General features: G+C 48.8%; 2 protein-coding genes and 1 pseudogene across 6 annotated transcripts in view; 1 reads left to right on the top strand and 2 right to left on the bottom strand.

Moving 5' to 3' along the window:
- Window positions 1-27,454, top strand: part of PSMC3IP (PSMC3 interacting protein) — a 146,577-nt gene that overhangs the window by 50,110 nt on the left and 69,013 nt on the right. The gene's annotated exons all lie outside the window — the stretch shown is intronic.
- Window positions 371-7,663, bottom strand: TUBG2 (tubulin gamma 2). Of its 4 annotated transcripts, XM_015119784.3 has the most exons (12): window positions 7,393-7,663; window positions 6,998-7,110; window positions 6,628-6,795; window positions 6,246-6,314; window positions 5,730-5,756; window positions 3,932-4,011; window positions 3,481-3,607; window positions 1,792-1,878; window positions 1,527-1,676; window positions 1,131-1,283; window positions 886-1,047; window positions 371-766 (listed from the first exon to the last, which is right to left on the bottom strand). In XM_015119784.3, the coding sequence occupies exons 1-12, from the start codon at window positions 7,439-7,441 to the stop codon at window positions 569-571; spliced, it is 1,383 nt and encodes a 460-aa protein (XP_014975270.1). In that variant the 5' UTR covers window positions 7,442-7,663; the 3' UTR covers window positions 371-568. The 4 variants fall into 4 exon arrangements, with proteins under 4 accessions (XP_014975270.1, XP_077827914.1, XP_077827915.1 ...); XM_077971788.1 differs by lacking the exon at window positions 5,730-5,756 and having other exon boundaries at window positions 6,595-6,795; XM_077971789.1 differs by lacking the exon at window positions 5,730-5,756 and having other exon boundaries at window positions 1,518-1,676.
- On the bottom strand, window positions 16,469-22,704 carry LOC100429257 (high mobility group protein B3 pseudogene; annotated as a pseudogene). The gene is made up of 4 exons (XR_013406829.1): window positions 21,442-22,704; window positions 20,416-20,712; window positions 18,606-19,695; window positions 16,469-16,650 (listed from the first exon to the last, which is right to left on the bottom strand). The product of XR_013406829.1 is annotated as a high mobility group protein B3 pseudogene (transcript).

Here is a 27,454-nt window from a genome sequence, read left to right as displayed (position 1 = left end):
ATGGCCCTGGGCACTGGGAATCTGGAGTCTCGGCTCTTCTGGCCTGCTCGTAATGTAGCGTGCCCTCCTTCGGTAGACCCCACCTCCTCTGCCTTGAGTGGAAGAGGTTGGGGCAACATTGACCCTCACTGGGGCAAACCTTAGGCACTGAGGAGACAGCAAACCTCAGTAAAGCTCTGTAATCTTGAGACAAGGGCTGACTCTAGTAAAACAGCTTAGTTCAAGGTGAGGGATGCCAGTGGAAACAGTGAACACACTAAGATTTGGACTTAGTGGTAAGACGTTGGAGGACGTGAAAGCCACCCTACTGTCAGAGGCCTAGAAACTGGACCCCTTCACCACCCCCTGTATTCACAGATCAAGCCCTGGCTATACTGACAACCAAGCTTTATTACTTTATTAAAGCTGAACAAGCATATCAAGAGTTAGGGCATGGAAGGGAGGAAGCAGGAGGAAGCTCATGGGCTGGAGATGAACCAAGAAGGGTTGTCCATGAGGTGAAGTTGGGTCAGAGGGAGCAGGCATGGTCGAGGCTGTGCTTCCCATCCAGGAGTAGTGGGGAGGGAAATCACTGCTCCTGGGTGCCCCAGGAAATGTAGTCTGGCTGGGTGGCTGCATGGTACTCATCAATGAGCTCCTGAACAACCTCCCTAGACCTGTCCATCTCATCAAAGTTGTCCTTGAACATGTCCTCCTTACGGAACTGCTCAAGGAAGGCATCCCGCTTCCGCAGCTTGTCGAACTGCTGGCAGGAACTTTCAAAGAGCTGAAAGAGATGAAAATCTCCAAAATGCGAGCCAGGGGGTTAGGAGTGAACTTGGGGAAGATGATGAAGGTAGCCAGTGGAACAGACTCTTCCTGAGAAGAACAGAAACCTAGACTCACCGAGGAGATGCTGGTGTGGTTGGCCATCATGAGCCCACTGACCCGGTGGGCCGAGGGCAGGTAGGGAGACTTCCTCGATAGGGCCACTTGGATGCTGGCGGGGCCCCACGGGATGAAGTTGGCCAACTTCCGTTCCCGAATCCTCTGCAGGCTCTTGTGGACCTGGGGTGGGCACACGAGCAGTGGAGGTGGCCTCTCCTCTACCCCTGCGGGTCCAGGGTGCGGGATGAAGGGGCCTCCCCTACCTGGGTGGGGTCCACCTCTCCCTGGATGATGTTGAGGATGGCGATGTAGCAGTGGTTGGTCTGGCGGTCTCGGCCTGTGGACACCATCACGTTCTTGGGCTGCAGCAGCCGCCTCATCACATCCAGGACCGTGGTCTTCCTCACGCTGGCCACCTGATGGGACAGTGAGACAGGAACCCGGCCAGCGCTCAGGGCAGAGTCCCCCTTTGGCTTCTCCTTGGCAGAAGCCAAAGGCAGAGGGAGGGTAGAGCGCAAGTCAGCAAGAAAGTCCCTGAGCACAGTGCCTCGGGGCCCGCAAAGGGCAGCTCCTGGGGCAGTGGGGAAGACAGAAAGGCTAGGGCAGGGCCTGCTGGGCCCAGGGCCGGCCTGGCCTGGGACACTGAAGGCTGCTCTTACTGATTGGTCCGTAGTGAGCGGTGTGTAGCCGGTCATGAGGAAGTGGAGCCGTGGGGTGGGAATGAGCGAGGCGATGAGGCCGATGAGGTCATTGTTCATGTAGCCGGGGTAGCGCAGAGTGGTGGTGCTGGCAGACATGATGGTGGACACCTGGGGACAGGCGTGCCATGTCATGGGCCTCGGCCTGGTTGGGACTTTCCTTCCCCAGATGACCCTCCAGCAAGGAGGGCTTCCAGTCCAAAGGAGTCCAGGAGTGGGGGCCCACCAGCTGGTTGATCTGGGAGAAGGACGGGTTCTGGATGTGCAGGCGGTCTGTGGCAATCCGGTTCAGGGCTGTGTTGTCCAGCACCACCTACGGGGACAGAAGAGGGTCACAGCATCTTGAGGATAAAATGGGCATAGAAATAAGATATTGGCTTAGCCCCTGCTGAACTCCAAAGCCAAGAAGTAGGTTTGTTAGTTTAAAAAAAAGTACTGCTGGACGTGGTGGCTCATGCCTGTAATCCCTGCCGTTTGGGAGGCCAATGTGGGAGGATCACTTGAGGCCGGGAGTTGGACACCAGCCTAAGCAACACAGCAAGATGCCATCTCTGTAAAAAATATACATAAAAAATAACAGAAAGAAAAGTACTGTTTCTGGGGCATCATGAGATACTCTCAGACTACGCAGGGCAGTAAACAAACCCGTGAGTACCCACATGTGCCATACACTGTGCTTGGCTCTGGGGAGACCACAGAGAGGAACAGGCACCATCTTTCCCTTCATTAGGCCTACAGTCTCGTGGAGGGAGGCACACTAAATATAAAACAAAAAAGTATAGTTAACTCCCTGAAATACAAAGTAATCTGATCTTGACTGAGTAGTCAGGAAAGGTTTTGCTAAGAAAGTTTTCCTTGAGCTGAGAGTACAAGCATGAGTGGGCATGAAGTAGGCAAAGGTGGGGTACATGGTGGTGGGGGGAAGGTATATTCACTTCGTTGAGAGTTTTGCTGCCTAAAAGGATTCTAAGAAACTTAGAGGTCAGGACCTTATTTCCTAATTTGGCCCACAGGTATGGCTTTGTTGGTCCTCTGTTCTGTGTGTATAGGGGCTGGGGAAGGGAGGGGTGAATGAGACTCACTGGCCTGAGGAGACAGACCAAAGTCCTTTACTCTTTTTTTTTCTTTTTTTTTTTTTTAAACACAAGGTCTTGTTCTGTTGCCCCAAGCTTGAGTGCAGTGGTGTGATCATGGCTCACTGCAGCCTTGACTTTCTGAGAAATCCCCCAACCTCAGCCTCCCGAGTAGCCAGGACTATAGGCGCACACCACCATGCCCGGCTAATTTTTTTTTTATGTTATTTTTTGAGGCAGAGTCTCACTTTGTCACCCAGGCTGGAGTGCAATGGTGTGATCTTGGCTCACCGCAACCTTTGCCTCTGGGTTCAAGCGATTCTCCTGCCTCAGCCTCCAAGTAACTGGGACTACAGGCACATGCTACCAGGACCAGCTATTTTTTTTTTTTTTTGAGACGGAGTCTCACTCTATCACCCAGGCTGGAGTACAATGGTGCAATCTCAGCTCACTGCAACCTCTACCTGCAGGATTCAAGCAACTCTCCTGCCTCAGCCTCCTGAGTAGCTGGGACTAGATAGCTGGGACTACAGGCGTATGCCACCATGCCTGGCTAATTTTTTTAGTAGAGACGGGGTTTCTTCATGTTGGTCAGGCTGATCTCGAACTCCCAACCATAGGTGATCTGCCCACCTCAGTCTCCCAAAGTGCTGGGATTACAGGTGTGAGCCACCGCGCCCAGCCCTAATTTTTGTATTTTCTGTGGAGATAGGGTTTCACATGTTGCCCAGGCTAGTATTAAACTCCTGAGCTCAAGCAATCCATCTGCCTCGGCCTCCCAAAGTGCTAGAATTACAGGCATGAGCCACCACACCCAGCCCCTCAACTCTTTCTTTGCTCACCACACAGTCTGCGTTCTGCGTCAGCCTCTTGAGTGTCAGGAGTGAATTGTATGGCTGAACCACCACGTCACTCATCTCGTCCTGGTAGGGAAACACTGAATAAGTCTGCACCAGCTTCTTGGGGTACCTGAGAGAAAAGAGGGTGATGGCATAGTGAACTGGAAGGACCCCCCATCACTGCCCATCTGTGCCATTTTGTACAAAAGGGGTGAGGGCAGAACTGAGTCTTCAAAGCCAAAAAGGATAAACCTGAAAGCTTCAAACTCTGTAGATCCCCTCCCCTCCATAGGTAAGCCCCCACCCCCCAAAATAGCTTCCAACATGGTCCTTGGGTGGGTCTGTCCCTATGACTCAAAAGGGGTAGTGGCAGACTTTCTAGCTCAAGAGAAAAAAAGCAATGACATTATCCAGGGAACCAGGGTTAATGCCCTCTCCCCGAACACAGGCTTGCCTGTCATTCAGTCGCTCCAGGAGGTAGGAGCCCAGGCCAGAACCTGTACCCCCAGCGATGGAGTGACACAGCACGAAGCCCTGTGTGTATACAGGAATAAACAGACTCAGTTTCTCCTGCCACACTCTCACAACACAATTCTGATACCAGATGGGTGGGGTTTTACCACACACATCAGGTAAGCAGCCAATTCTACAGTAGATGCCAGCTGGGTATCCACTAATTCACTTGAATTCTGGACTACCTACAGACTGTCCCTGACTTAGGATGGTTTAATTTAAGATGTTTTGGCTTTATGATGGGTTTATCAGGATGTAATCCCATCTTAAATCAAGAAGCATCTGAATTACAACGGTTCAATTTACAATTTTTCAACTTCATGATGGGCTAATTGGGTTATAACCTGACACATTTCTACTTACAATATTTTCAATTTTTTTTTCTTTTTTTGAGACGGAGTCTTGCTCTGTCACCCAGGCTGTAGTGCCCAATCTTGGCTCACTGCAACCTTTGCTTCCTAGGTTCAAGCCATTCTCCTGCCTCAGCCTGTTAAGTAGCTGGGACTATGGGCATGCACCACCATGCCTGGCTAATTTTTGTATTTTTAGTAGATATGGGGTTTCACCATTTTGGTCAGGCTGGCCTTGAACTCCTGACCTCAATTGATCTACCCGCCTCGGCCTCCCAAAGTGCTGGGATTACAGGCATGAGCTACCGCGCCCAGCCTCAAATTTGTTTTGGTTTTAGAGACAGGATCTCACTCAGTCCCCCAGACTGCAGTGTAGTGGTGTGATCATAGCTCACTGCAGCCTTGAATTCCTGGGCTCAAGGCATCTTCCTATCTCAACCTCCAAGTAGCTAGGACTACAGGCAGCACCATGCCTGGATGATGTTTGTATTTTTTGCAGAGATGGGGTTTCACCATGTTGCCCAGGTCCTGGGCTCAGGTGATCCACCCGCTTCAGCCTCCCAAAGTGCTGGGATTACAGGCATGAGCCACTGTGCCTAGTCAATATTTTCAATTTGTGATGTCCTGATAAACCCACTGTAAGTTGAGAAGTATCCGTACCTAAAGATAGCATCGGATCCCACAGAGTGAAGGCTCAGTCCCACAAGACTCTCCCACTTCCAATGCCAATACAAGCTTCAGGTTGTTTTATCTGTGCCTCTGACCAACCGGCTATAAATCGGGGTTCTCAGGACTGCTCCTTGGGTTCAATTAATTTGTTAGAGTAGCTCGCAGAACTCAAGGAGACACCCACTTACGTTTACCCATTTGTTATAAAGGATATTTTAAAGGATACAAATAAACAGCCAGATGAAGAGATACCGAGGGGAAGCTCTGGAAGGTTCCGGCGCACAGGAGCTGCTGCCCTGTGGTGCTGGGTTTGCAGCCTCCCGGCCTGTGGATGTGTTCTTGTTCACCTTCCTGGAAGCCCCCGAACTCAGTCCTTTTGGATTTTTATGGAGGCTTCATTACACAGGCATGACTGATTAAATCATTGACAATTGGTGCTCTACTCAATCTTCATCCCTCTCCCTTCCCCAGAGGTGAGGGATGGGCCTGTAAATTCCAACCCTCAGAGCACCAGGTTTGTTCCCCTGGCAACCAACACCCCATCCAGTGGCTATCTGGGACTTTCCAAAAAATCGCCTCTTTAACATAAGCTCAGGTTTGGTTGAAATGCACTTGTTCCTCCTTAGTACAGCGGTTAGTAAAATTAACTAATTAAAATAAAATGAAAGATTAATCTAAAAGAAAGGGGCTTGTTATAAATAACAAAAGACTGTCTTTCACCTTTATCACTCTGGAGCTGTTCTGGAGCTGTTTCAGAAACCAAGGACGAAAGGTCAAATATTGTAACAAAACATACTCTTATTGCTCTAGTCCCTTAGGAAATTACATGGGTTATAAGAGTTGTAAGCCAGGAACACATCGCGCCCAGCATGGGGAGAGACGGAGAGGCAGTCTCCAAGGATCTGGGGGAAGACTTCGGCATGGCTCATTCCCCATTCCCAAAACGCCCATGTCTCAAAGCTTCCTCTTACGCATCCAGGCTGAGGCTCCTTGGGAAGGTTTGGAGCTGGAGAAGCTGAATGACTCATGCCTAAGGGGCCAGTGCCATTCAGATTTATGACTTCCTTAAGAACAAAGATTATATTTTATTCACCTCAATATCCCACATCTGATGCTCCATAAATGGGTTTTGAATTGAATTGCTCCCCTCACATCACCTATCCAGGCCACCTCCTGACGTTTCCCCAGCACTCTTCAGCCTCCCTGCCCATTCCTTCCCCCACTCCATAACTTCACCTCTAAACTGTCACTTCCATCTGCTTCTCGGTCTATGATATCAAAGATGTCTTCATGAATTTTCTCACCCTGTATAGAGACATGGAAAGGGAGGGTCAGGCCAAAGGTTCCAGAGCGCATCTTTTCTCAGTACAGCACTGTCTACCCTGGAATACTGTTGCCACCCTGAAGCAAAGCCTAGGCTGTAGCCCTCAACCCAGAAGTGCTACTATTGCAAATGATTTGCACAAAATTTGCATAAACCTCTCCCTGGCTGTCCCTCTTGTTTGGGGAATCCTTTTGTCTCTTATTTTCTGGCAGTCTGGTCAAATTCCTAGTAGCTTGAGCCTCCCTTGCCTCTGGATGGGACTATCAAAGGTCTCTGGAATAGTCGCCTGGACACCTGGGAGAATCCACTGGCCCAGTTGTTGCCAGCTCCTCCTCCATGCTCCGACAGGTAGATGTTCTCTGGGTTGTAGAGCTTGGCATAGGGGGAGTTGAGGATGGAGTGGATCACCCGGGGCTCCAGGTCCAGCAGCACGGCCCGGGGGATGTAGTGCTCATCGTCTGCCTGTCAAGGGGAGTCCAGGAGGGGGCCCAATCAGCTAGGGTGGCCCAAGTCCTAAGTCCTCCCAACTCTGGCTCCCTCCAGCCCTCCCTCCTCAAGCCAGCCGCCTGGCCCCTCTGCCCAGCAGGGTTCCCAGTACCAGGCCACTCCCTTCCCTTCTGGCCCCTCGGGCCATTGCCGCCCTTGGCCAAGTCGCTGGGGGCACCTGGTAGAAAAAGACGTCCTTGCGGTCAGTGCCTTCGGTGGCGAACTCCTCCACGATGCCCTCGGGGCTGATACCATGCTCAGCGCACAGCTGTTTCCAGAACTCGAACCCAACTGGGGGAGGGGGGAGATGCCCGGGTCTGCTGGAGCCTTAAGGCCTGAGGAGCCCAGTTTTAGTCTCAGAGGCCGACACGATCAGAGGGTGGACCCAAGATGCCTGGGTCTGGTGGCTGCCCCAGTCCCGGGCTGGGAGCGCAGCTCTCGGTCTGGGTTATCCAGAGCAGCAGGCTAGGGGGTTCATGGAAGGGGTAGGGGGACTGGTGGAAGCCAGTCCCCCTGGGTGGGACCCAAAGGGGCAGAACCAGAGACCGGTGGGGGCGGCGCTCGCTTGCTCACTCTGGTTGCCGCACTGGCCCAGCTGCAGGGTGATGATCTCCCGGGGCATCGCTCTTCAGACGTGGGCGCCCCAGCCCCGGCCTGGCGAGAGTCACGGCTGAGACGAATGCCTGGCAGCCAGGCGCGCAGGACGTGGGGAGCGCGCGCTCTCTTCGCCTCTTGACGCGGATGCTCGGTCTGCGCGTGTGCAGCGCAGGCCTCTCCTCGGCCGGTGGGCCGTGGAGCCCAACCTGGGCATCATTTTCTCCCTCAGCAGTCGCAGCTGGAATTCGGCACAAGCGCACAGTCAGGCCACGCCTGCTCCTGCCTACCGCTCCGCGCCTGCGCAGTGAGACTTGTTAGGGGTGGCAGGGTCGGAACATGGATGTGTGAGGGAGGGGAGGGGAGGGGAGGGGAGGGGAGGGGAGGGGAGGGGAGGGCAGGGGAGGGGAGGGCAGGGGAGGGGAGGGCAGGGGAGGGCAGGGGAGGGGAGGGCAGGGGAGGGCAGGGGAGGGGAGGGGAGACGCGGGAAGGGGAAAGGAGGGGAGGGTAGGGGCGAAGCGACCAGGTGGACGTGCTTGTCCACGTGTAAGGAGTCACCTACCTATATTGGTAGGTGAGGACTCTGCCAGCTTTGCTAGGTCCAAGGGCTAGAAGCCAGCTTTTCTTCGTTTAAATTTCTATGTTTCAATGGTGTTACAATACATACACATGTATGTTACCTTTTCATTTTTTATTTTTTAGAAGTGTCTCGCTCTGTCGCCCAGGCTGGAGTGCAGTGGTACGATCATAGCTCACTGTAGCCTCGAACTTCTGGCTTAAGTGATCCTCCCACTTCAGCCTCCCGAGTAGCTGGGACTACAGGCGTGTGCTACCACGCCCAGGTAATTTTTAAATTTTTAAAATGTATTTTTATAAAGATGAGGATCTCACCGTGTTGCCCAGGATGGTCTTGAACTCCTGACCTCAATCAATCCTCCTACCTCGGCCTCCCAAAATGCTGGAATTACAGGCATGAGCCACCACTCCTGGCCAAAATTTAACAACGTAACCATTTGTAATTACTGCATACAGTTCTGTGGCATCAAGTACACTCACATTGCTCTGTAACCATCACCACCATTCTTTTCTAGAACTTTCTCATCTTCCCAAACTGAAACTCTATAGCGATTAAACAGTAACTTCCCCTTGACTACTCTAGGCACCTGATATGAGTAGAATTATACAGTATTTGTCTTTTTGGGTCTGGCTGCTTTCACTTAATATCTTCAAGATCCTTCCATTTTGTAGCATGTGTCAGAATTTCCTTCCTTTTTACAACTGAATAATATTACGTTGTATAGATGTACCACATTTTGCATAACCATTCATCCCTCCATGGACATTTGGGTTGCTTCCACCCTTTGGCTGTTGTGAATGTTGCTGCTTTGAATGTGAGTGTACAGGTATCTGTTCGAGTCTCTGCTTTCAATTATTTTGGATATACACCCACAGATAGAATTGCTGGATCCTATGGTAATTCTGTTTAATGTTCTGAGGAATCGCCATATGATTTTCCATGGTAGCTGCAGCGATTTTATATTCCCACCAGCGATGCACAAGGGTTCAATTATATAGGAGGCTATTGGTTTGCACTGAGCTCCTGTGCTAGGCCCAACAGACCAAACCAAAATGGAGTCACTCATGCTAAAGTTCCATGTCACTAAGCAACACTAAGTTGTTTATCAAACCTTCAGAGGAATAGGAGATAGAAGGAACAGCCAAAACCCCAAACAGGCCAGTTTTAGCCGGCATGATACGGAAGTCCTTTCTGCTTTAACCTTTACAAGAAAAGTAACTTTGAAATGACCAATCTACTTTTTTTTCTTCTGTTTCTATTTTTCTCTGCCCTTTTTCATCCATAAAACTAACCTGTGCTTGACTCATCTGAATACTCATTCTATTTATTTTATGGAATGAAATGTAGCCTGATTCTAGAATCACAAACACTGTCAATGCCACTTAAGGTCTTTTTTTTTTTGAGACAAAGTCTCACTCTGTTGCCCAGGTTGGAGTGCAGTGGCACGATCTCGGCTTACTACAACCTCTGCCTCTCTCAGGTTCAAGCAATTCTCCTGGCTCAGCCTCACTAGTAGCTGAGATTACAGGGGTACACCACCACATCTGGCCAATTTTTTTGTATTTTTGGTAGAGACAGGGGTTTCATCATGTTGCCCAGACTGGTCTTGAACCCCTGAGCTCAGGTAATGTACCTGCCTCAGCCTCCCAAAGTGCTGGGATTATAGGCATGAGCCACCATGCTCAGCCAAGTTAAAATTTTTTTTTTTTTTTTTTTTTTTTTTTTGAGACAGAATTTCGCTCTTGTTGCCCAGGCTGGAGTGCAATGGCGCGATCTCGACTCACCGCAGGCTCCACCTCCCGGGTTCAAGCCATTCTTCTGCCTCAGCCTCCCAAGTAGCTGGGATTACAGGCATGTGCCATCACGCCCAGCTAATTTTGTATTTTTAGTAGAGATGGGGTTTCTCCATGTTGGTCGACCTCAGGTGATCTGCCTGTCTTGGTCTCCCAAAGTGCTAGGATTACAGGCGTGAGCCACCATGCCCAGCCTTTTTTTTTTTTTTTTTTGAGATATAGTCTCACTCTGTAGCCCAGGCTGGAGTGCAATGGCTTGATCTCAGCTCAGTGCAACCTCTGCCTCCTGGGTTCAAGCAATTCTTCTGCTTCAGCCTCCCAAGTACCTGGTATTATAGGCACGCTTCACCATACTCTGCTAATTTTTGTATTTTTAGTAGAGACGGGGTTTCACCATATTGGCCAGGCTGGTCTCAAACTCCTGACCTTGTGATCTGCCCACCTTGGCCTTCCAAAATGTTGGGATTACAGGCGTGAGCCACTGCACCCGGCCTCTGAGACTTTTTATGCAGCCTTGACATCCTGGGCTCAAGCGATCTTTCCACCTCAGCCTCCTGAGTAGCTGGGGCCACAGGCACCGGCCACCATGCCAGCTATTTTTTTTTTTTTTTTGGAGACAGAGACTCTTTCTGTTGCCCAGGCTGGAGTGCAGTGGCATGATTTTGGCTCACTGCAACCTCCGCCTTCCATGTTCAAGTGATTATCTCGCCTCAGCCTCTCGAGTAACTGGGATTACAGGCATGAGCCAACACACCCGGCTAATTTTTGTATTTTTAATAGAGATGGGGTTTCACCATGTTGGCCTGGCTGGTCTTGAACTCCTGACCTCAGGTGATCCACCTGCCTTGGCCTCCCATAGTGCTGGGATTACAGGTGTGAACCACCACACCCGGCCTTTACAGTGACTTTTCTACATTCCACCAGGCTGGCTGTTCCCTCAGGAATAACCTCCTGTGTGTGTGAATCGTATATACCCATCTGTGACTAGAATAGTGAACTGTGAGTCCTACATCACCCAAACATGCTCTTTCACTCTGCATACTGCCCCTAAATTAGTCACTCTCAGAATCCATTTTAGTAAATCTTCCTCAGGAAGCTGATAATACTGATCTACGAACTGGAACAATTCCTCCACACTCTACTCTCTGGTTTCAATAGTTACTTGGTTCCTTCACACGGACTACCTTCTTGGTAACCACAGGTCTCAGAAGTACTTTCTGTTGTCCCTGCATAATTTTCTTCTTTGTGGGTGACTCTGAGGCTAGTGGCCTGAGCTCAGCCAGACTCACATCTGTGCTTGGTCCAGCCTCAATTCCTAACCCAGCACCCTCTTTTACTTTCATTTTAGCCATTATAGATAACAATAATCAAGGGACTGAATATTTCACATTTTTCTTACTAGTTTGTATTTTCTTATGCATTCAATGAACCAATTCCTGGGGAGTTGGATCCATCTCTAAATTCCACTGGTAAGTTTTACCTTTAGTAACTGATCTCAGCAGAGTTGTGGCTTCACACCATGGTGACCACATGGTCACCCAGGAATCGAAGACCTCTTCCCCCACCCTTTTATCATTTTTCTTCCCAAACCACTTGTTTATATGAGTCAGGGTCATTCTGCAAATCCCACTTCACTGACACCAATTTTTTTTTTTTTTTTTTTTTGAGACGGAGTCTCGCTCTGTCGCCCAGGCTGGAGTGCGGTGGCCGGATCTCAGCTCACTGCAAGTTCCGCCTCCCGGGTTCACGCCATTCTCCTGCCTCAGCCTCCCGAGTAGCTGGGACTACAGGCGCCCGCCACCTCGCCCGGCTAGTTTTTTGTATTTTTTTTTTAGTAGAGACGGGGTTTCACCGTGTTAGCCAGGATGGTCTCGATCTCCTGACCTCGTGATCCACCCGTCTCGGCCTCCCAAAGTGCTGGGATTACAGGCGTGAGCCACCGCGCCCGGCCAACACCAATTGTTTAGAGAAAACTCTCTAACCATTTCCTCTACTCCCACACCACAGCAATCATCCACACAGAAGATTTCTGTGACCATACACATGGGGCTTTTTTCCCCACCCAGCACTGGACACCAGCTGGGTGTCCTTTAATTCAGTTCCAACACCATCTACCCAGAGATAGTGTCAGATCTCATAGGTTGAGGGCTTAGTCCCCAAGACTTCCTCCCTGCCCCGTACCAATCCCAAGTCTGGGCCTCCAGAACTTCGGACCAGCAGGCTTCAAGCTGGAGTTCTCATGACCCCCTCTTTGGGTCCAATTAATTTGTGGGAGCAGCTCACAGAACTTGGGAAAACACTGACAATTACTGGTTTATTAGAAACCATATGCAGGCCTGGTGTAGTGGCTCATGCCTATAATCCCAGCTCTTTGCGAGGCCGAGGCAAGTGGATCGTTTGAGGTTAGGGCTTTGAAACCAGCCTGGGCAACATGGTGAAACCATCTCTACTTAAAAAAAAAAAATTAGCCAGGCATTTTTGATGGGTGCCTGTAATCCCAGCTACAAGGAAGGCTAAGGCAATGAGACTCGCTTGAACCTTGGAGGCGGAGGTTGCAGTGAGCCGAGATGGCCCACCACTGCACTCCAGCCTGGGTGAAAGACCAAGACTCCGTCCAAAAAAAAAAAAAAAAAAAAAAAAAGCCTGTAGATTGCAAAGGATACAGATGAAGAGACACGGAAGGTGAGGTTTGAGGGCAGGGCTGTGGAGCTTCCATGCCCTCTGTGGGCACTCCACCCTCCAGGAACCTCCAGGTGTTCAGGCATCTGGAAGCTTCACTAAACCCTGTCCTCTAGGGTTTTCATGGAAGCTTTATGGGAGGATCTTAAGGCCCACAGGCAGAAAGGCCCAGGAATGTTAGAGTGAAAGGAGGGCAGGAGGTGGTCAGACACTGCCCCTGAGGGCTAACACACCCAATATTATAACAAAAGACTAACAAGGACAATGGGAGTCCTGAGCTGTGGATGAAAACCAATATGTATCATAACACCACACCATCTTTTAAAAAAAAAAAATAGAGACAGAGGTCTCGCTGTGTTGCCCAGGCTCATCTCGGACTCCTGGGCTCCCTGGGCACAGTGGCATAACCAGTAATCCCAGCACTTTGGGAGGCCGAGGCGGGAGAATCATTTAAGGCCAGGAGTTTGAGACCTGCCTGGGCAATATAGTGAGGCCTCATCTCTGTAAAAAAAAAAAATTTTTTTTTTTTTTTTTTTTTGAGACGGAGTCTCGCCCTGTACCCCAGGCTGGAGTGCAGTGGCCCAGTCTCAGCTCACTGCAAGCTCCACCTCCTGGTTTCACCCATTCTCCTGCCTCAGCCTCCCAAGTAGCTGGGACTACAGGCGCCCGACATCACGCCTGGCTAATTTTTTGTATTTTTAGTACAGGTGGGGTTTCACTGTGTTAGTCATGATGGTCTTGATCTCCTGACCTCGCGATCCGCCCACCTTGGCCTCCCAAAGTGCTGGAATTACAGGCATGAGCCACCTCACCGGGCCAAAAAAAAAATTTTTTTTTAATTAGCCAAGTGTGGTGCCGGTGCCTGTAGCCCCACCCAGCTCCTTGGGAGGCGGAGGTTGCAGTGAGCAGAGATCTCGCTGCCACTGCACTCCAGCCTGGGCAAGAGCAAGAGGCCTTGTCTCAAGAAAACAAAAACAAAAACTCCTGGGCTCAAGCGATCCTCCCTCCTCAGCCTCCCAAAGTGCTGGGGTTACAGGCGGGAGTCACTGCGCCCGGTCCATACTGTCGTTTCCTTTATGTTTTGCACGTTTTGTACTTTGTTAGAGAAAACATCCCCTATCCCCGTGTCATACAGTTATCTTTACGTTTTCTTCCCAAAGCTCTATAGTAGCGTTGCTTGTTCCCTGTAGGGCTCTAGTTCATCTGGAATTTATTTGGAGGCCTGCAGTCAGATAGGATCTACTTTATCTTTTCCATATGGATGGCCAATTGTCTCCAAACCAATTACTGAAGAGGTGGTGCAGCCTCCCCCACCCCCTGGGGCGTTCCAAGTCTGCGCTGGGAAGACCGTTGCGTCCGTCTGTCCGTCTGTCCTCGCCTGGCGGGCTTTCTCTGGGAACCGCTGCAGAGGCGCTGGGGAAAGCACCACAGCCAAGAGTCATGCTCAGACGAGAGATTTTGTTTTCTCCATTCTCTCTCTCTCTCTCCCTCTTTTTTTTTTAAAAAAAAAAAAAAAAAAAAAAAAAAAACTCGGCTGCTTTCCAGTCCCCAGAATCCTCTGGGCTTCTTGAGAAGTCTCTGGCTCGCCCCACGCCCGCCCTCTACCCGGCCTCGGCTCAGTTTCCCTCCCCGCACCCCGCCGGGCCTCCCAGCTTCCTCCAGCTCCGGCCAGGAGGATCTCCAGAGTCCCCCAAGAGGACCCAGTAATCTCGTCCTTTCAGGGAAGGGGGTTCATTGCTCCCTCTGAAGTTGAAGGGCGGGGTCGGAGCTCCTTCGTTAGCCTTGAGGCTCCCTTCCCCCGACAGAACCACTCCTTAGGGGCTGGCTGGCTTCAGAGGCTTCTCCCAGTCGGCCCAGGTGAAGCGCATGGCTTCAAGAGATGAGAATAAACTGGCCCCCGGCCACGTGAGTCTGGTAGGGCTTTAACGTAGTAAGCTAAAGCCGGGCGCGGTGGCGCCATCTGTAGTCCCAGGTACTTGGGAGGCCCAGGATTGGTTGAGCAGAGGAGTTTGAGCCCAGTCTGGGCAACATAGCGAGACCCCCATCTCTAAAAATAATAATTAGCCGGGTGTGGTGGCTCACGCCTATAATCCGAGCACTTCGGGAGGCCGAGGCGGGCGGATCACTTGAGGTTGAGAGTTCGAGACCAGCCTGGCCAATATAGTGAAATGCCGTCTCTACTAAAAATACAAAAATGATCCGAGTGGTGGCACATGCCTATAGTTACAGCTACTTGGGAGGCTGAGTCAGGAGAATCGCTTGAACCTGGGAGGCAGAGGTTGCAGTGAGCCGAGATCTCGCCACTGCACTCCAGCCTGAGCAACAGAGTAAGACTCTCAAAAAAAATAAAATAGGCCAGGTGCGGTGGCTGACGCCTGTAATTCCAGCACTTTGGGACGCCGAGGCAAATGGATCACCTGAGGTCATGAGTTTGAGACCAGCCTGGCCAATGTGATGAAACCCCATCTCTACTAAAAATACAAAAATTAGCCAGACATGGTGATGGTCGCCTGTAATCCCAGCTACTTGACAGGATGAGACAGGAGAATCGCTTGAACCCAGGAGGCAGAGGTTGCAGTGAGCCAAGACCGTGCCATTGCAGTCCAGCCTGGGCAACAAGAGTGAAACTCCGTCTCAAAAAATAAAGTAATTAATTAAATAAAATAAAACAATAATAACAATGATAATTAGTTCATACACTCGGGAAACCAGGAAATTAAATTTTTTTCTTTTCTTGTGATTCATAACAGTGCCTTACTCAACATACAGTCTCCCAGAAGTTGAAGGATGAGTTTTTAAGTCTCCCAAAAGTTGGAAAACTTTCTTCAAATCCCAGGTTGTAGGCAAGCAGGTTAGAAAATGTGAATTTGGCCGAGTGCGGTGGCTCACGCCTGTAATCCCAGCACTCTGGGAGGCCGAGGCAAGTGGATCACCTGAGGTTGGGAGTTCAAGACCAGCCTGACCAACATGGAGAAACCCCATCTGTACTAAAAATACAGAAAATTAGCTGGGCATGGTGGCACATGCCTGTAATCCCAGCTACTTGGGAGGCTGAGGAAGGAGAAGTGCTTGAACCTGGGAGGCGAAGGTTGCGGTGAGCTGAGAGATTGTGACATCACGCTCTAGCCTGGGCAACAAGAGTGAAACTCCATCTCAAATTAAAAAAAAAAAAAAATGGAAAATGTGAATCTGAGTTGGAGGAGTTGCACGGCACAGTTGCTCTCAGAAGCCATCTCTAACACACAGGAGGTGCCTCTCTTCCTACTCTTATAGAAATAGGTTGGAAATTGAAATGTACTCACAGATCTGACCGTAGGTCTCCCAGTCATTAGCAGGGTATGCTTTCCATTTCTCCTGAGAACTGACCAGTTGATGTGGGTTACATGCGATGATGCACGAGCACCTAGCACAGTGACTGACTCATAGTAAGCACTTAACAAATATTAACCACTATTATTATTATCACTAGATGCAATCAGAACTGAGGTATAGCTTGGCTGCTGCTGCAGGCGAAAGTTTATTTTTTTAATTTTTATTTTATTTTTTTGAGACAAGATCTTGCTCTGTCATCTAGGCTGGAGTACACTGGCAAAATCATGGCTGACTGCAGTCTCGACCTCCTGAGTCCTGGGCTCAATTGATCCTCCCACCTCAACCTCATGAGAACCTGGGACTACAGACACATACCACCACATTGGCTAATTTTTATGTGTTTGTTTGTTTTTGAGACAGAGTCTCACTCTGTCGCCCAGGCTGGAGTGCAGTGGCACGATCTCAGCTTACTGCAACGCCCCCATCTGGGGTTCAAGCAATTTTCCCACCTCAGCCTCTCAAATAGCTGGAATTACAGGCAGCAGCCCCCATGCCCGGCTAATTTGTATTTTTAGTAGAGACAAAGTTTCACCATGTTGGCCAGGCTGGTCTCAATCTCCTGACCTCAGGTGATCCTCCTGCCTTGGCCTCCCAAAGTGCTGGGATTACAGGCATGAGCCACTTCACCTGGCCATTTTTTTTTTTTTTTTTTTTCTGTAGAGACAGGAGTTGCCCAGGCTGGTCTTGAACACCCAAGTACTTATGATCCCACAGATTCAGTTTAAGATCAAACTTTCATGAGGTTGAGCTTCTGCTCAGATTCATGGTCCTTCTCATAGGTTTCACATTCAGGGCCTCAAGGTCATTTACCCATGGCTTGATTGTTGAATGTTGACTTTAATTTGCTTGGCTCCAAGTTCTCTGGTCCAGGTTGTGATAATGCAGTGGGATGTGCTGTTCCTTAGTCTGAGGCCTTGGTCTGCCTCTGATAATAAATGTAGCATTTGTAAACTAACAAGTTTGTTAAATGTCCAGAGCCTTTCTTGGACATCCCAGGTGGAATAAAACATGTTTTGGAATGCACTTTCATTTCTGACCTTTCCTGAATGCCCAGCCTCCAGTATGTCAGGAGCACAGGTATCTTGTCGAGGTGAGGAGGCAGAGGTATGAGGTGGGCAAATGAGGCTGTGGCAGGGACTGGGAAGAAGAGCAGCTAATTAGAACTGCTTTTAGTCATGAGACTGGAATCTTATGACCCCAGGGAGTTTAACTTTCGAAATAAAGAAAAGGGGGCCAGGCGCGGTGGCTCACGTCTGTAATCCCAGCACTTTGGGAGGCCGAGGCGGACAGATTGCCTGAGGTAAGGAGTTCGAGACCAGTCTGGCCAACATGGTGAAACCCCTTTATATTTTTATTTAAAAATAAAAAAATAAAAAAAATAAAAAATAGCCAGACATGGTGGCATCCGCCTGTAATCCCAGCTACTCAGGAGGCTGAGGCAGAGGAATTGTTTGAACCAAGGAGGTGGAGGTTGCAGTGAGCCAAGATCGTGCCACTGCACTCCAGCCCGGGCACAGAGCAAGACTCTGTCTCAAAAACAAAACAAAATAAAACAAAACAAGAAAAGGAAAAATTAAAACAATGAAGGCAAAGAGCCGACGCTCTTTGTGTGAAGGGAGTTGTACTAAATTCATATTTTAGTTGTGAAATAGAACAAAATGGGCTGTTTCTGTATTGTTTTCTCAAGGAATAGGAAAAAGAAAATAAGCCTAAAAGTAATCCTGTTTGTAGATCATTTGATTATTCTTTTTTTTATTATGCATCTGTACTATGCTGGCACACTGGTATTTTTTTCTTGATAGATTTTTTTTTTTTTTTTTGAGACGGAGTCTTGCTGTCACAGGCTGGAGTGCAGTCGTGTGATCTCGGCTCACTGCAAGCTCCGCCCCCTGGGTTCATGCCATTCTCCTGCCTCAGCCTCCCGAGTAGCTGGGACTACAGGCGCCCGCCAGCACGCCCGGCTAATTTTTTGTATTTTTAGTAGAGACGGGGTTTCACCATGTTAGCCAGGATGGTCTCCATCTCCTGACCTCATGATCCACCTGCCTCGGCCTCCCAAAGTGTTGGGATTACAGGCGTGAGCCACCGCGCCTGGCCCCTTTTCTTGATAGATTTATTTGCCATATCTTTTTTTTTTCTTTCCAACTCTTATTCTAGGTTCAGTGGGTACATGTGCAAGTTTGCACACTTGTTTTGTTTTGTTTTGTTTTGAGACGGAGTCTCACTCTGTCGCCCAGGCTGGAGTGCAGTGGCCGGATCTCAGCTCACTGCAAGCTCCGCCTCCCAGGTTCACGCCATTCTCCTGCCTCAGCCTCCCGAGTAGCTGGGACTACAGGCACCCGCCGCCTCGCCCGGCTAGTTTTTTGTATTTTTTAGTAGAGACGGGGTTTCACCGGGTTAGCCAGGATGGTCTCGATCTCCTGACCTCGTGATCCGCCCCTCTCGGCCTCCCAAAGTGCTGGGATTACAGGCCTGAGCCACCGCGCCCGGCTGTTTTGTTTTGTTTTGTTTTGTTTTGTTTGGAGACGGAGTTTTGCTCTTGTTGCCCAGGCTGGAGTGCAATGGTACCATCTCGGTTCACTGCAACCTCTGCCTTCCGGGTTCAAGCGATTCTCCTGCCTCGGCCTCCAGAGTAGCTGAGACTACAGGCATGCGCCACCATGCCCAGTTAATTTTGTATCTCTAGTAGAGACAGCGTTTCTCCATGTTGGCCAGGCTGGTCTCAAACTCCTGACCTCAGGTGATCCACCTGCCTCGGCCTCCTAAAGTGCTGGGATTATAGGTGTGAGCCACCACGCCTGGCCTTGCATACTGTTTTAAGCTCGGAAAATAGAGATAGCAAACCAAAGTCATATGGTTTTGTGAAGGAGATAAACATACCAAAAAGTCAGCACCTAGTGTAGAATAGGGAACTCCTCATCTTCATCTTCCTCTTCTACCTTTTTCCGGGCGACTTTAGCAGGACCCTTTGTGCCATCAGACTTTCCTTTCGACTTGTAGACAGCAAAATCCTTCTCATACTTTTCCTTCAGCTTTGCCGCCTGAGTGATATAAGGCTGCTTTTCACTGTCATTTAAGTTCTTCCACATCTCACCCAGCTTTTTTGCCACGTCTCCAATAGAGATGCTGGGGTTTGTGGATTTGATGTTGGGGCAGAATTCTGAACAGAACAGGAAGAATCCAGATGGTGGCCTTTTGGGAGCATTAGGATCCTTCTTCTTCTTGCCTCCCTTAGCTGGTCCATAATCCTTCATTTCCCGATCATAGCGCACTTTATCCGCCTTTGCCAGTTCATCAAATTTAGATTTCTCTTTCTCGGACATTGTCTTCCACCTCTCAGAGCACTTCTTGGAAAATTCTGCAAAATTGACAGGGACCTTTGGGTTTTTCTTCTTATGTTCTTCTCTTCACGTCTACACAAAGAAGGCATAATCAGACATCTTGCCCTTTGGTTTCTTGGGGTCACCTTTAGCCATCCTGACTGTATTGTTCACTAGTCTTGTTCTTCAAATATTACAGCCAATCATGCCACACTTGCCTGTGATCTCTCCAAACATAAAACCACATTCACACTTCAATGGCCACCAAATCATTCAGCACTTAACTGTGAGCGGTTTGAAGCTACCAGTTTGAGCACTAGTGACTTATTTTTTCCCCCCAGGCTTTGGATAGCTCTAGGGATCTCAACAGGGGTGGAGGAACCAGCTCACCTTTGGCATAGTAACAAAATGTGGCCAATTGAGGTTTCGCATAAATCACAGCAGCATTGTTCACTAGTGCCAGAGTCATCTCTGTGGGGTTACAAATTAGGCTGTGGTTCTGGGTTGTTTTTTTTTTTTTTTTTTTTGAGACGGAGTCTCGCTGTGTCCCCCAGGCTGGAGTGCAGTGGCGCGATCTCGGCTCACTGCAAGCTCTGCCTCCCGGGTTCACGCCATTCTCCTGCCTCAGCCTTCCGAGTAGCTGGGACTACAGGGGCCCGCCACCACACCCAGCTAATTTTTTGTATTTTTAGTAGAGATGGGGTTTCACCGTGTTAGCCAAGATGGTCTCGATTTCCTGACCTTGTGATCTGGCTGCCTCGGCCTCCCAAAGTGCTGGGATTACAGGCGTGAGCCACCGCGCCCAGCCAAAAAGATTGGTTTTATAGACAGAAAAGGACTGAGGAAAGCAGGAACAGAGAACAAAAAGTGGATTGGTTGTTTCAAAGTGATTTCCTTACAGGATTAAAACAGAGGGGACATCATTATCATGGCAACGGGTAAACTGAGCCCTTTGGATTGGTTGCTGTGAATCTCGTGGTGTTTTTTTTTTTTTAATTATTTAATTAAAAATTTTTTTTGGCCAGGCGCGGTGGCTCAAGCCTGTAATCCCAGTACTTTGGGAGGCCGAGGCGGGTGGATCACGAAGTCAGGAGATCGAGACCATCCTGGCTAACATGGTGAAACCCCGTCTCTACTAAAAATACAAAAAACTAGCCGGGCGTGGTGGCGGGCGCCTGTAGTCCCAGCTACTCGGAGGCTGAGGCAGGAGAATGGCGTAAACCCGGGAGGCGGAGCTTGCAGTGAGCCGAGATCGTGCCACTGCATTCCAGCCTGGGCGACAGAGCGAGACTCCGCCTCAAAAAAAAAAAAAAAAAAAAAAAAATTTTTTTGAGACAGAGTCTTACTCTACCATCCAGGCTGGCATGCTATGGCATGATCTTGGCTCACTGCAACCTCCACTTCCCAGGTTCAAGCGATTCTCCTGCCTCAGCCTCCCGAGAAGCTGGGATTACCGGAACACACCACCATGCCAAGGTAATTTTTGTATTTTTAGTAGAGACCGGGTTTTACCATGTTGGCCAGGCTGGTCTCAAACTCCTGACCTCAAGTAATGCTCCTGCCTTGGCCTCCCAAAATGCTGGGATTACAGGTATGAGCCACTATGCCTGGCCATTTTTTTTTTCTTTGAGATGGAGTGTCACTCTTGTTGCCCAAGCTGGCACAGTGCAGTGGTGCGATCTCGGCTCACTACAACCTCTGCCTCCCGGGTTCAAGTGATTCTCCTGCCTCAGCCTCCCAAGTAGCTAGGATTACAGGCATGTGCCACCACACCCAGCCTAAAGTACCTTGTTCTGTCTCCATATGACTCTGTTTCCCTGCAGCCTCAGATGCCAACTCATTTCTTCTTTGGAGCTTTCTGCCGCCTAGGCTCTTGCAGTATTCTTCTCTATGGCTGTGCCTTTAGCTGCAAAAAAAAAAAAAAAAGACTCCAAGTCAAATAGCTTAAATCATAGGAAAAATATATCTCACATTTGAAGAGCTTCAGGGCTGATTAATTTGAAGGCTCAGCAGTGTCATCAGGGACTTGGGTACTTTCCACCTTTTTTTTTTTTTTTGAGACAGGGTCTCACTCTATAACCCAGGCTGGAGTACAGTGGCATGATTTTGGCCCACCACAACCTCGACCTCTGGACTCAAATGATCCTCCTGCCTCAGCCTCCCAAAGTGCTGGGACTACAGGCATGCGCCACCATGCCCAGCTAATTTTTTTGGGTTTTTTTGGTAGAGACAGGGTTTCACCATGTCACCCAGGCTAGTCTTGAACTTCTCGGATCAAGCAATCTGCCTGCCTTGGCCTCCCAAAGTGCTGGGATTACATGCATGAGCTGCTGCTCCCAGCTACCATCCACCGTTCTGGTCTACCACCCTGAAGACGATGGCTTGTCGTAAAGGTGCTCTCTGCACTGTTCAAGGATGACTGTAGCAGTGTGTGATGGTTAATTGGGTGTACTACTTGACTGGGCTAAGGGATGCCCAGATAACTGGTAAAACATTATTTCTGGCTGTGTCTGTGAGGATGTTTCTGGAAGGGATTTTCATTTGAGCTGATGAACTGAGTGAAGCAGATGACTCTCCTAGTATGGGTAGGCATCACTCAATCCATTAAAGGCCTGAATAGAACAAAAGGATGGAGCAAGGGTGAACTCACTCTCTCTGCTTGCGCTGAGACACCCATTTCCTCCTACCCTCAGACTTGGGCTTCCGGACTCAGAGTGGGACCCACATCATTGGCCCTCGGCTGATTACCCGGCGTTTGGACTCAGACAGAATTACACACTGGCTTTCCAGGTTCTCCAGCTCGCAGAGAGCATATCATGGGGCTTCCTGGCCTCCATAACCACATAAGCCAATTCCTATAAATCTCCTCATATATAAATATCTATCTGTATATCTATATCTAGAACCTACTGGTTCTGTTTCTCTGGAAAACCCTAATACAAGTCATTCCAATGCTATATCCCAACATGAAAATATGCAGCTAGCGAGTGTGTCTCTTCCCGTATGTCTTTTTATTTTTAACCAATGAGGAGACCTTCCCCAGAAGCCCCCAGAAGTCTTTCCTCACATCTCACTGGCCTGAATTGCATCTTATGTCCCTTCCTAAATCAGTCCCTGGCAGGGAAATTGTGATAACAAGATTGGCTTGGATTAATCAGGACTCATTGCTGAACCACTTGGAGGAAGGGTGGAATGCAAAACGAAATCAAGGTTTGTCCCAAATGAAGGGGTAGGCAATGAAACCATACTGACACACGCCAGGTTTCCTTCTGCTTTTTTTGCTTGCTCCTTCATTTTTCTTTGCCATTCACTATCAGGTTCTAGTCTAGTCCTCTTCCAATCTAGGATGTTCCCACACCACGTATTCTCCCTGTAAGACCCTATTCATGCTCTTAAATACAATTTACAGGAGGCCATTGCTTTAGACTAGCTTCCTGTCCTAGGCCCTAGCAATTCAGACCAAACCAGAATAGAGTCACTCATGCTAGATGTTACATAATCAAACTGAGCTCTGAAACATGCCTATGGAAAAAAAAAGAAGAAAAGAAAAGCCGGGTGTGGTGGCTCTCGCCTGTAATCCCAGCACGTTGGGAAGCTGAAGCGGGTGGATCACTTGAGATCAGGAGTTCGAGACCAGCCTAACCAACATTGAGAAACCCCTGTCTCTACTAAAAATACAAAATTAGCCAGGCATGGTGGCGCATGCCTGTAGTCCCAGTTACTCAGGAGGCTGAGGCAGGAGAATCACTTGAACCCGGGAAGCAGATGTTGCAGTGAGCTGAAATCGCTCCATTGCACTCCAGGCTGGGCAACAGGAGCAAAACTCTGTCTCAAAAGAAAGAAAAGAAAAAGGTACTTTAAATTCAAGGGCCCAGGCACGGTGGCTCATGCCTGTAATCCCAGCATTTTGAGAGGCCTAAGTGGATGGACTATTTAAGGTCAGGAGTTTGAGACCAGCCTGGCCAACATGGTGAAACCCCATCTCTACTAAAAACATAAAAATTAGTCAGGCGTGGTGGTGCGCACCTGTAATCCCAGCTACTTAGGAGGCTGAGGGAGGAGAATCGCTTGAGGCTGGGAGGCAGAGGTTGCAGTGAGCTGAGTGAATGGCACTTGCACTCCAGACTGGGCAACAGAGTGAGACTCTGTCTCAAAAAAAAAAAAAAAATTCATGGGACCATGTGAAACTTTGGAGAGACTAGTGGCCCTGGGCCATGGAGTAAAAACTAGATTGCAAAAGGTTACTTATTCTTTCTGTATTTTTGAATTTTTAATTTAATTTTGCTAATCTCTGTATCATTCCAATTTTAGTATATATGCTGCTGAAACAATCACTGTTTATCCTTATACACAGTTGGCACAAATGGATGTTTGAGAAATCATAAAATTGAGATGTGTGGAAGATAAAGACGTGGTCAGTAAGTATACCTTTTTTTTTTTTTTTTTTTTTTTAAAGAGGGTTCAGGATCTCGCTCTGTCGCCCAGGCTGGAGTATAGTGGTGTAATCACCATGCACTGGAGCTGCAACCTCTCAGGCTTGAGCAATCCTCCCACCTCAGCCTACCAAATAGCTGGAACTGTAGGCACATGCTGCCACGCTCAGCTAGTGAAAAAAAGTTTTTTTGATGCAGATATTGCAAAATATTGCTTATAATTATCAATTTTTTTTTTTTTTTTTTTTTTTTTTTTTTTTTTTTTTGAGACGGAGTCTGGCTCTGTCGCCCAGGCTGGAGTGCAGTGGCCGGATCTCAGCTCACTGCAAGCTCCGCCTCCCAGGTTTACGCCATTCTCCTGCCTCAGCCTCCTGAGTAGCTGGGACTACAGGTGCCCGCCACGTCGCCCGGCTACTTTTTTGTATTTTTTTTTAGTAGAGATGGGGTTTCACTGTTAGCCAGGATGGTCTCGATCTCCTGACCTCGTGATCCGCCCATCTCGGCCTCCCAAAGTGCTGGGATTACAGGCTTGAGCCACCGCGCCCGGCCAATTATCAATATTTTAAAAAGACAGAAATTGCTGGGTGTGATGGCTCACACCTGTAATCCCAGCACTTTGGGAGGCCGAGGTGAGAGGATCACTTGAGCCCAGGAGTTTGAGACCAGCTTGGGCAACATACAGACCCCCTCTCTCTACAAAAAAATAAAAATAAAAAAAATTAGCCGGGCGTGGTGGCACATGCCTATAGTTCCAACATTTTGCGAGGCTAAGGCAGGCGGATTGCTTGAGCCCAGGAGTTTGAAGTTACAGTGAGCTATGATCATGCCATTGCACTCTAACCTGAGCAACAGAGTGAGACCTTGTCTCTAAAAAAATAAATAAATAAAAATTAAAAAATTTAAATACAGAAGTTATTAGGCCCACTTCAAGATCTCATTATTGAATGCATTAATAAAGGGCACAAAATAAAAGAAAATATATAACTATGTCAAAAATTATTCATGCAACTTAAAAATATTGTAACAACATATTGTATGTAATTGGTTCCTGTGGTAATTCTATGTGTATCATTTTATGTATTCAAAAAACATCGACCGGGCGCAGTGGCCCATGCCTGTAATCCCAGCACTTTGGAAGGCTGAGGCAGGCAGATCATCTGAGGTCAGGAGTTCGAGACCAGCCTTGCCAACATGGTATTTTTGTACTAAAAATACAAAAAATTTAGCTGGGCATGGTGGCGGGCACTTGTAATCCCAGCTACTTGGGAGGCAGAGGCAGGAGGATTGCTTGAACCGGGAAGGTGGAGGTTGCAGTGAACCTAGATCGCACCACTGCACTCCAGCCTGGGTGACAGAGCGAGACTCCGCCTCAAAAAACAAAAAACAAAATAAAAAAACCCTCACCAGACTGCTGAGGGAATCCACAGTTTAAAAAGGTTAGGAACCCTTACTCCAAGAGAAAAGAGAGAAAGGGAGACTAGTAGTGTCGGCACTTAGAAGAAAAGAGGCTAACATGTTAAAATACTGAAAGGGCAGAGAGGGGATTTTGAGAGCCAAGGTCCCTGAGGAGGCTGAACTGCTGGGATGCAGGGCTCAGGTGGAGGGATTAACTACAGGAAGGAAACCTTTCCTACAATAAAAGAGAGGAAAGGATAAGAGTGGATAAAAATAAATGTTTCAGTGGGGTGGGAGTTGGGGGCAGGATGTTGAGGGGGCTTCTGCCTGATGGCTTCTATTTTCACCTACAAGTAGGAGTGAAGTTATCTGTCGAGAGTGACAATGAGAAGGGAGGAGGATAAAGGTAGGAAACAGAAAGGGCTGACAAGGACAGCTCAGAAGAACTCCCAGCCCAGGAGTGGAGGAGGTGGGGCGGCCAGAGACCACCAGGTTGTCATGGCAACCATCTGCTTGGGTGTGCACTGGCTCCATCAGTGCTCAGCTGCCAAGTGTGGGATAAGAGGGCAGAAAGTCAGCTGGAGCCAGGGCTGGGGTTCTCCCAGAAGGATGAGGTGAGGATCAGGGGAATGGAGGAGGGATGGATCAGCATATCCAGGCTGCAGGAAGAAGAATGTGAAGCTAGAATGGGGCTGAAAGCTGAGGAGGGTGAATCAGTGCAGGGAAGAAGAATGAGACCAAGGGAATGAGAAACTGGAGATGCAGGAAGTGATGAACCATGAATGAACCACTGAAGTTTTTTTCGTTTGTTTGTTTGTTTGTTTTTTAAGAAGGAATCTTGCTCTGTTGCCCCAGCTGGAGTGCAATGGCATGATCTCAGCTCACTGCAACCTCCGCCTCTTGGGTTCTAGCGATTCTCCTGTCTCAGCGTCCAGAGTAGCTGGGACTACAGGCACGCGCCATCACGCCTGGCTAATTTTTGTATTTTAGTAGAGACGGGGTTTCACCATGTTGGTCAGGCTGGTCTCGAATTCCTGACCTCAAGTGATCCATCTGCTTTGGCCTCCCAAAGTGCTAGGATTACAGCCACCACACCTGGCTAGAGCCAGTGAAGTTTAAGGTTAAGGAATAGCTCATGGATGGCAAGTGCTGGGCTCTGGCCATTGTGTGGGCAACTGAAATAGAGAAGAGGTAAAGGGTGTTGGTAAAGGGGAACTGCCAGTCTGGCCAAGACCATCCAGATGGACATATTAGGTTGATGCAAAAGTAACTGTGCTTTTTGCCATTAAGGTAATGGCGGCCAGGTACGGCAGCTCATGTCTGTATTCCTAGCACTTTGGGAGGCCGAGGTGGGCAGATCACCTGAGGTCAGGGGTTTGAAACCAGCCCGGCCAGCAAACATGGTGAAACCCGTCTCTACTTAAAAATACAAAAATTAGCCAGTTGTGGCAGTGGGCACCTGTACTTCCAGCTACTCAGGAGGCTTAGGCAGGAGAATCACCTGAACCTGGGAGGAAGAGGTTACAGTGAGCCAAGATAGAGCCATAGCACTCTAGCCTGGGCGGCAGAGTGAGACTCCATCTCAAAAAATAAATAAATAAGAAATAAAAAAATAGGCCAGGTGCGGTGGCTCACACCTGTAATTCCAGCACTTTGGGAGGCCGAGGCAGGTGGATCACAAGGTCAGGCATTGGAGACCAGCCTGGCCAACATAGTGAAACCCCATCTCTACTAAAAATACAAAAAATTAGCCAGACCGTGGTGGCAGGCGCCTGTAATCCCAGCTACTTGGGAGGCTGAGGTGGGAGAATTGCTTGAACCTAGGAGGCAAGGGTTGCAGTGAACTGAGATCGCGCCACTGCACCATAGCCCAGGCAACAGTGCAAGACTCTGTCTCAAAAAATAAATAAAATAAAATAAAAGTAATGGCAAAAACTGCAACTACTTTTGCACCAACCTAATAAAAGTCACCTGAAATGAGAGTGAGGCCCAATGTGGAGAGGAAGGTCTTCTGGGAATATGGAGGAGTGATTTGGAAGTAGTTAGATCATTGGAACAATAGTAGATAGAGGCTAGGTGCAGTGGCTCAAGCCTGTAATCCCAGCACTTTGGGAGGCCAAGGCAGGAGGATCACTTGAAGTCAGGGGTTCGAGACCAACCTAGCCAACATAGTGAAATCCTGTTTCTATTAAAAATACAAAAATCAGGCAGATGTGGTGGTATGCATCTGTAATCCCAGCTACTTGGGAGACTGAGGCAGGAGAATCGCTTGAACCTGGGAGGTGGAGGTTGCAGGGAGCCGAGATTGTGCCACCGCACTCCAGACTGGCAACAGAGCGAGACTCCGTCTCAAAAAGGAAGAAAGTTAAAAGAAAACAAAAAACAAAAAAAACCCTAACCTTTATAAAAGAGGCTACAGCCTAGGTAACACAATGAGACCCCCATCTCTTAAAAAAAAACTAAAAATTAGAT

The sequence above is a fragment of the Macaca mulatta genome, chromosome 16, assembly GCF_049350105.2.
Source record: "Macaca mulatta isolate MMU2019108-1 chromosome 16, T2T-MMU8v2.0, whole genome shotgun sequence".
Taxonomy (NCBI): domain Eukaryota; kingdom Metazoa; phylum Chordata; class Mammalia; order Primates; family Cercopithecidae; genus Macaca; species Macaca mulatta.
The sequence above is the reverse complement of the archived record's forward strand: the minus strand, read 5'-3'. Positions and strand labels throughout refer to the sequence as shown.

Bases quoted from the DNA above. Each gene is read 5' to 3' on its own strand.
- TUBG2 (XM_077971788.1), bottom strand. From the start codon at position 7,441: ATGCCCCGGGAGATCATCACCCTGCAGCTGGGCCAGTGCGGCAACCAG. The intron at 7,111-7,392 runs GTGAGCAAGCGA...CCCCTCCCCCAG, and splicing joins GGGCCAGTGCGGCAACCAGA to TTGGGTTCGAGTTCTGGAAA. The intron at 1,284-1,526 runs GTAAGAGCAGCC...CTGTCCCATCAG, and splicing joins CGCTCACTACGGACCAATCA to GTGGCCAGCGTGAGGAAGAC.